Source organism: Lissotriton vulgaris, chromosome 4_1 (assembly GCF_964263255.1).
Source record: "Lissotriton vulgaris chromosome 4_1, aLisVul1.2, whole genome shotgun sequence".
Classification (NCBI taxonomy): Eukaryota; Metazoa; Chordata; class Amphibia; order Caudata; family Salamandridae; genus Lissotriton; species Lissotriton vulgaris.
The window spans coordinates 979,913,203-979,921,769 of NC_141691.1; the positions used below are offsets into that span (position 1 = coordinate 979,913,203).

At 39.9% G+C, this 8,567-nt stretch overlaps 1 protein-coding gene across 1 annotated transcript in view; it reads right to left on the bottom strand.

Moving 5' to 3' along the window:
• Window positions 1-4,533, bottom strand: part of LOC147722776 (cytosolic non-specific dipeptidase-like) — a 207,628-nt gene extending 203,095 nt beyond the window's left edge. The window contains exon 1 of the mRNA XM_086965239.1: window positions 4,477-4,533. Coding sequence (XP_086821365.1) covers window positions 4,477-4,479 — 3 coding nt within the window. The 5' untranslated portion in view covers window positions 4,480-4,533. The remainder of the gene's footprint in view (window positions 1-4,476) is intronic.
• Window positions 4,534-8,567: the final 4,034 nt, after the last annotated feature.

Below are 8,567 nucleotides of genomic sequence, written 5' to 3' on the forward strand. Positions count from 1 at the left end.
CAGACAGTTGTTTTAGTTGCTTTTTGTAGGAAGAATATGAGGACAAAAAAAAAGTTTGAAGTGTATTTGCTTGACTACTCAGTTTTGAAGGAGTTATGCTACAGGCAGAAAACCAGATAAAATTAAATTTAAGCAAATGGGCTTTTAATTTTGAACTGGAAGAGTTGGAATTTCATTGACCCAAGAGAAATATCATGGTGCAGAGAAATTGCCCAAAACTTAATCATATTAAGTAAGACCTGATGGAAATATAGAAGGGTGACCTTTTTATGTAAAGTTTATGAACAGAACTATTAAAGCAGAGGGTCTAACGAGGGATTGTTGATTGAATTGGCTGAGGAAGGAGTTTAACAAGAAAAAATGTTAGCTTTGCAAGAAATAAAGGGTTATAACGGTGCACATATGACAGTATATTTTTCAAGAGCCATGTGTTTTTATGAATCGGGTGGATTTGTCTTTTTTAGGGACAGAAAGGGAGGTAATGGTAGAGTCGTTCATGGACATTATAAATCTGTGGTACTCAATTACGGCCCGAGGGCAGCCGGCATCCTGGAAAACCTTTCCTTTGCGGCCAGCCGACCTCCCCTTGGGAACGAGCAGCAGAGAAACAAAGCTGCTCGAGTTCGCTTTTTACTGTTAACCAAGCAAGTTAGTTTTGCAGATTCTTGGCTTTTTTCTATGGTTAGTTCAGTTTATTGTATGATCAGGGCAACCCTGCTAAAAGAACAAGCTGAACTCAATGTAGAAATAAACTCCAGAATTAGAAATAAAGAAAATGATGTAGATAGGTTGCATTTATTCACACTTTTCTGGCTATGGGCTTTATTTCTACAGCTACTTAAGCTTCTACTGCCAGGTAGGAAATACTGCTCATAGGGGAAGACTTATCTGGTTAACTGTGGAAGTGTATAGAATAACTATGGGAACTGTGAACATGAGTATAATAGGCTGGGTTAGTAAGTGTCGGGACTGCATGAGCAGGTAATCAAAAAAATATTCTGTGATACTTAAAGGAAACTGCATATAAATGTGAAGCATGTATCTTAAAATAAACAAATAATGCAAGCTAAATCTATAAGTGGATATGCATTGTTTTGGTAGGAAAGCACAGTCTGATCACTACCAAAGGTGCCAAATTTCACAGGTCCAAATGTAATGTCCTGCTCCAGTCCAGGCTTTTTCTTACTTCTTGGATGTGTACTCTTGTTTTCTAATGGAATACACAGTGCTACTAGTCCCAGAATTCCAAGAAAAAACTTGGACTCAGGTACACTGGGACACTTACCAGGACTCCTACAGACCTTAGATGTCTATGTGTGTAAAAGGAGAGTCACTGACTTCAAACCTGGTTGGTGCACTGGCAAAGGGCGATGTGTAGTTATAGTGCTATTGTGTTCCATCCGGTAAAAGTACGCAGTGTTCAAATCATTCATTGAAAAATTAACCACACAAAGTATAACATAAGCTACAAAATTTTAAAAATGTATAGGCCATACACAGTATAGAATAGGGTGCTGCAAAAATCATACATTCTACTCAACCCCATTCAGGCAGGAGACTCGATTTTGTAAGCAAAATATGATTTTAGTTTAGGGGCCTCCCTCCTAAAATTCCCTGTTTCAATATAGACCAATAAGGAAAATATATTTCCCTGATTTTTTTTTAGGGAAATGTTTTAATCTCCCACTTCAAAAATTCTGCATGTATGCAAAATGACAAAATAAGATTTGAAAGAAAGCAATCTCCAGTAATCTTTTGAGAAAGGTGGGGTTTATTTTCTGACCCGATAATCCCCCATCCCACCCTGTTTCCCTGGAGATGGCCCATAATCAATGCCACCCTCAAGCACACCTCAGACTGTGCAATTGCAGGGGAGAATCGTTGGCACATCTAATACGTTGCTGCCGGCCCTACTCCAATACCGCCGGAAATTGCTCAAACCAATATTTCAAAGGCGTTGGATCAGAAAATGTGCTGATGCAGTTGCCTTGCTCCTGTCCTGCACAGTGCCCTCGGACCAGGCCATATTTGCCAAATTTTATGAACATGGCTCGAAGGGACTTAATTGAAAACAGTATAGATGCAAACTGTGCGGCCAAAACTGCGTGGAATCCTGTTGGCACAGAAAGGTATGAACAGTGAGGCTTCCTCCCTAGAAGTTGGAGCACGTGGGGCCCATGAAATACTGTGATGCGTCAAGCAGACTCTTTGCCTACAGTCAATGAGCATATAAGGGACACGGACAATTTTTTTACTGAAATTTTAACCCACACGTTGTAGGGCAAAACCCCATCTCATAAAAGGTGTGAGACCTGTTTTAAATGTTGACATGATTTAAAAAGGGAGTGAGACCTCTTTTAAATTTTAACTTTGATAGTGTTTCACAATTTTGCAATGATTTTAATTATTTATGCAATAAAAAAATCATTCATTCACACCTCAGATTTTACTTTGTGGCCCCTAAGAAAATGCTTATTAGGACCTATGTTATAAATGATAGGTGAGGGACATGGATTCTGAGAGGGCAATATTAGCAGGAAAACCATTGGTGGGTTTAAAGTTTTTTTTAATCATTTAGTCTCCAGAGGTGTTGTAGACAGAAAGTTAAGAAGAGGGATAGCAGTTGTGGTTCAGTGAGAGGGTAGACTGATTGGAGAGAAGAAAGAGAACCTAATGGAACCGGAAGGCTCAAGAAAAGGGGCGGGCCAGACACCTTTGCAACAGGATGATGAAGAGTGCTTTTGAGCTGAGGGGGAGAGGCAGACTGTTTAGGGGTAATGTCTGCATAACCGTTGCTTTAAATGGGCCGGTACTGTCCGGCACTCAGTAACAGTACTTTTTTATTTTGAGAGGGAGATTACCTGCACTTCTCAAGAGTTACTTAATACTCTTAATTGGAGAGTACTGGCGCTTTTCAGAAAGAAACCTGCACTTCTATTTTTCCATTTCAAGCACTGGGCATAACTATATTTATAAGCATAGGTTTTCCATTTACGGAAATATGTATGGCAAAGAAACCAATGATGTAGTTCTTGTCAGTTGAGTCCTTCCTCATATTCAGCGACCTTAAAACGTTACAATGCGCTGCTGGTTTTATTCTCCAAACCAGTTCTGAATTATTTTTCACAATCAGCTCTAAATGTTATCGAGAAACTGAGTACAGCAACTTTTTATGACTCTCTACATGGACCTTTGAGGGATTTATTGTCTCTCAAAAACTTTCTAAAGAAACAGTGCGGCTAATTCATTTACAACACTAGTCTCAGAAAACGGGGCCTAAACCACGATTAGGATTGGTTTAAAAAGAATTTTTGTCAAAAACGTTGCACATTTACAAAGTTGAGGGCTTATTTACTTACTTAATTTGTTTTTAAAAAGCACATAGACCAAGATCATGAACGGGAAGCACACAACATGACGGTATGAATTTGAAAATATATGAGTTTTCAGCAGGCGTTCGTCATCCCTAAATTTTATGTACCTCTCTATAATAATGTGAGCATAGGGACTAGGAGAGACGGGGACACTCGTCCGTCCTCCCTGTGCCCAGATTTCAGATTGAAGGAGCTGAGAGAAGCAAAAAAATACTTTGAAAACAATCCTTAGCACCCTTCCCCAAGCATGCGGTTAAGATAGTGTCCGACTCTGACGATTCTGTCAGACCTGCAGGTGTAGACTAAGAGGAGTAAGTCACCATGCCCCACGCCAGTAACCACCGCACCCAAGCACCTGCTGAAAGATACCAGACTGCAATGTATGCCATAGTGTTTTGGGGGTGGGGGAAGAAGAATCAAACTTGACTTGAAACCTGCATTGCTCTGAGCACCTAGGGGTATATTTACAATGGTAAGGCACAAAATGCTAACGCCATGCTCCGCCATTCTGAAAACGCAGGGGTGATCCATATTTACAATTATACGGCACATCCCTGTGTTTTCCCTAGCGCTGCTGGTAAATTAAGCTGCCTAGCGCCAACAAAGGCACGTTTGCACCATAGTACAAGTGGACATGCATTGAGGGAATGATTGTTTCTGTGCAGGAATGGAACCCTTCCTGCACATAAACAATCACAAATGGCGATTTGAAAGGCTATTGTGCTGCATTGTGCAGCACACATAAAAGTTGCAAATTGTCATTTTTTAATTATTATTCTTTTATGTGGAGGAAGGGACGCTTTCCTGCACATAAATAATCATTAAGGGTGTTCTGCTGTTTCTATGCGTGCTGCAATGCAGCATACTAGAAAAAGCAAAAAGGAGAAGAAATAAAATAACAGCTTCTAAGGAATGAGGTAAAGTGAGCTCTCACTATTTACGCCCTAGCTGTGATAAAATACCAAACAGTTGTCCCTCAAACTTAGTTTCATCCTTCAAATTCCTGGATACAAAGTTTGTTTTACTGCCCACTCTGTTCAATTTGAACATAATGTAACCATCATCATATAATACAGACTGGAGGACACATCTCATTACTTACCATTGTGGGAGATAGACCTGAGTTCCTTTCGGTGCCGCAGACTCTGTTTGCCTTCTGCAGCTGCCACCAGCAATCCCCCTTCTTTTATTTCACTTTCTACACACACTCACGCATGCGCAGTAAACAAAGCAAACATGAGCGCGATTCCTGATCTCCCAGTTTGCCTTGTCAAACAGAATAAGCGGAAAATACCAGTGGCGTCCCCAGAGGGATGGAAGAAGTGAGATGAACCAAGCTTTCGTACCTGCAGAGGAAGAGGCCTCTTGTTCTCACTAGGGGGCATCCTCACACTTTTTAAAACACAACATTCCTGCCTATAGGAATTCACTAGTGTTTCTAAGTGAAATGTTGATGGCAGCAGGTAGGCTACCTGACTGATAAGTTGTCCAACAATTAAGGACAATATAAGAAAGCTCAACAAAATGAAAGAAAAATCAATAGAACTGTTCAATTAAAAATTGTGTCAGTTTTGCCTGAAAATCTGAAACATGCCAGTCAAACAACTTTTTTGCCTTCGGAAATGAACTTAATTTTGAATAAATCAATATGGTCCTGACTTGAAGTCTTGTCTTTTAAAGGTTTAATTTATTGCCATCGGACTCAGTCTTATGGAGACTCAGACCTCCCGGTTCTACACACAATGGTGGGCGGGGGGTGTTTGAGGGGGGGTTGTTAGTAAAAATATTATTCAAAAAGGCAAAAAAGGAGAGAAGAAAGGTAGTGGTGTTCCCCTACGAGGAATGTCCACACTATCACAAAAAATAAGTAAATAAGAACTAATTATAGGACAACAATGTAGAACTAGTGTAATGATACTAGCGGAGTGCAACAAAAACCCACGTCACTCACTACCAGGGGTGACTAAATGTTGAGAAAGCAGACTCAACATATACATATTCAAAGAACTGGGTCAAGCGTGCACCATCCTAAGTTGCAGTAATAGAAAAAAAGAATCTAATAGTCACAAAAATACATCATACTGCTTAGTCTGAATTTTAGGATTCCAATAAATTGTTCGAGACAGGAAGAATCAATCAGTATCCTTAAAGTTTGAAAATCTTTATTCCATTTATTCGTTAATTCATCACAATGAAAACAGCCGACACGTGTTTCGTTAGTACTATATAAGTACCATAACTTCCTCAAGGCTGTAACATAAAATAACACCAATCAATATACAAAAAGCAAATGTAAATACAAGCAGATGTCACATTCTGAAAAGATCATTTTAGCTTAGGAGAGGGATCACTAAATCGTGTAGAAGATAGATCACTATGTGAGTATAGTGATTAGATCAGAGAAAAGACAAAAGAAAAAAAGGGGAAGAAGATCACAGTAGACCAAGGAACCCTAAAGTGATAAGGATAAATGAGTTGTAGTAAGTGTCAGAAAAATGAATGAACATTAGTCCATTGCTTAGAGAACAAGGGGAGACAGGAGAACTGAATACCATGATGGTGTAAGAGTATACACAGGTGTAATACCACAAAAGGTGAAACAGCACAAGAAACATGCATAATGTGACATATAATCCTCATACCGCTATCGAAAATACACCACAAAAAATTATAAAGACTGACCTGATAAAGATTCTGGAGTAAGACAGGATGAAGAAATAAGGAATATTTCAAACAACGTGTAAATTTGAATAAATCAATATGGATCTGTGTAAAGTCTGGTTTTTCAAGAGGGCAAAAACTCAAGCCCTTTCTTAATACATTCGTCTCACTTGTAGTCAGGATCTGTTTTGAAAGAATAATTATAGAAACATCTTCAGATGGGGAGGGGGAAGGAGTGACAGAAAATATATTATAACAAAACAATGCTTTAGAAGATAACGGCAAAATAAGGAATAGCATAATCAACAATCAAAAATTGTATACTATATGGAGAACAATTGCAATAAAGAAAAACTGTAAAACAGTATTGAAATACATAAGAAGGAGAGAGTAAATTCATTCAGTGGGGTTTACAATTTTCGGAATTGATAAGAACTGTTTTTTTTTAGCTAGATGATCTAGGTATGTGGTAAGAGGTAACCAATACAATTCAACATTACGAAATGGTTTACAGGAGGAAGCAAAGGAGACATCAAGTCTATGAAAGTGACATAAAGAGTTCCACCAATGCTGTATGGAAACATTTGTAAGGGATTTCCAGTTAGAGGAGATATGTTGAAATGCAAGAGCAAGCATAGGATCAAAGAGACCCTGTGAGTGGGAGGGGAAAGTTAGGGAATCAGAGAGACTACCCAGAAAAAGAAGAGGGAGAGAGTATGAAATGGAGAGTGAGAAAACACGAGAAATGTAAGACTAGACTTGTTTCCAAAAAGTAGAAACCGTGGGACAGAAAAAGAACATGTGTACAAGATCAGCAATAGGTGCTTTACAAGTCCAACAGCTAGAGATGCAGAACGAGACATTTCCAGGGATTTGGACCAGAGTTTATCCCAAAGGGTCTGCCGCCTCTAACCAGTGAGCCACACTTCTCCAGTTATCCCAAAGAGATAACTGGAGAAGTGTGGCTCACTGGTTAGAGGCGGCAGACCCGTAAGCAGAGGACGGCCCGGGACCAGGGTTCGATTCCCGACGCGGCAGGGTCGTGGACCAGGGTCAGCGGACTCGATAATTCTCGCCTCGCTGCCTACTCTAGTCAGAGACCACACTCGGCAACTCTGGGCATCAGCTTGCCTCATCTTCACAACGGCCCCCCCAGACCGCCGGGGATGCTTGGTCGCACCTTAGAGATACCCATCAGGGACCATCTCTCAGGGTGAGCCAGGACGGGTTCCCCAGCGGTCGAAGCGTGGAGATACTCCTCCGGGAGTCGATTCCTAGCGCTATATAAACCCGCAATTAAATTAATTAATTAAATTAAATTAAAGTGCATCCCAGGTCTGTTTCCCACGAAAGTTCCAATTTGGACTTGGGACGGTCCAGGTTAGGAGAAGAAAAGAATTTGTAGATTAGAGACGCTTTAGGAAGAGTAGAGAGAAGTGTAAGAAGATGAGGAGCGGTAGTAAGGGAAGCTGAGGAAGGAAGAGAATAATAACGATCAAGAATAACTTCGTTAAGAAGAGTATACTTCTGTAGAAAGGAGCGAGGACAATGAAATTGAAGTTGAAATTGGGGGAAGGAACAAGGCGAAACACCATAAAAAAGCTGATGGATCCATATAATACCCTTAAGTCTCCAAGAGGTCCAACAAATAGGTCTGTTGTGTACAAGAATAAGTGAATTGTACCAGATAGGCAAGTGTAGAAAGGATTCACGCGAGGTAAGCGACGAAGAGATTAAAGGTTTAAGAAGAGAGGAAGTGTGTTTAAAGAAGGGAAGCGAATCATAAGGAGATTTAGAGGAGAAACGCACTATCTCATCAAAAGAGAAGGGCGATAAAAAAGATTGTTCAATACAGAGCCAAAGAGGAGGAAAGGGTGAAGACTCCGATGAAAGCCAACATGAAGCTTGACGAAAAGAAAAGGATTTATGATAGAGGCGAAAGTCAGGGAATAGAAGAGAAATTCTAGATTTTTTATTTTTCCGGAGAAATTTTGAAATAGCAGAATCTATACGTTTGAAGTACAGGGGAGGAATATGTACAGGTAACATAGAAAGAGTGTAAATCTGGATAGGAGCGATCATCATCTTGATGGAATCAAATCGACCCCACCAAGAAAGAAAAAGAGGGTTCCAAGAAGAAAATAACTGATCAATTCGAGAAAGAACAGCTGACATATTTAACTTGACAGAGGAGGAAATAGAGTTGGAGAACCAGATACCCAGATATTTAATCTTAGTGTTATTCCAGGCAAAACCAGTGGAAGAAAAGAAGTGAGGGACACAAAACTTGGTTAGAGGGAGAATTTCTGTTTTATCCGAATTGATCTTGTAGCCAGAAACAAGGGAGAATGCTTCAAATTCAGATAACAAAGGAGAGATAGATGATTCCGGGCCGAAATAAACAAAAGGATGTCATTGGCATATGCAGAAAGTTTTAACTGATGATCACCATACGGAAAACCGAAAATGGAAGTATTCTGTCGAATGGAGGATAAAAAAGGTCGGAGGGCTAAAACAAAAAGAAGTGGTGAG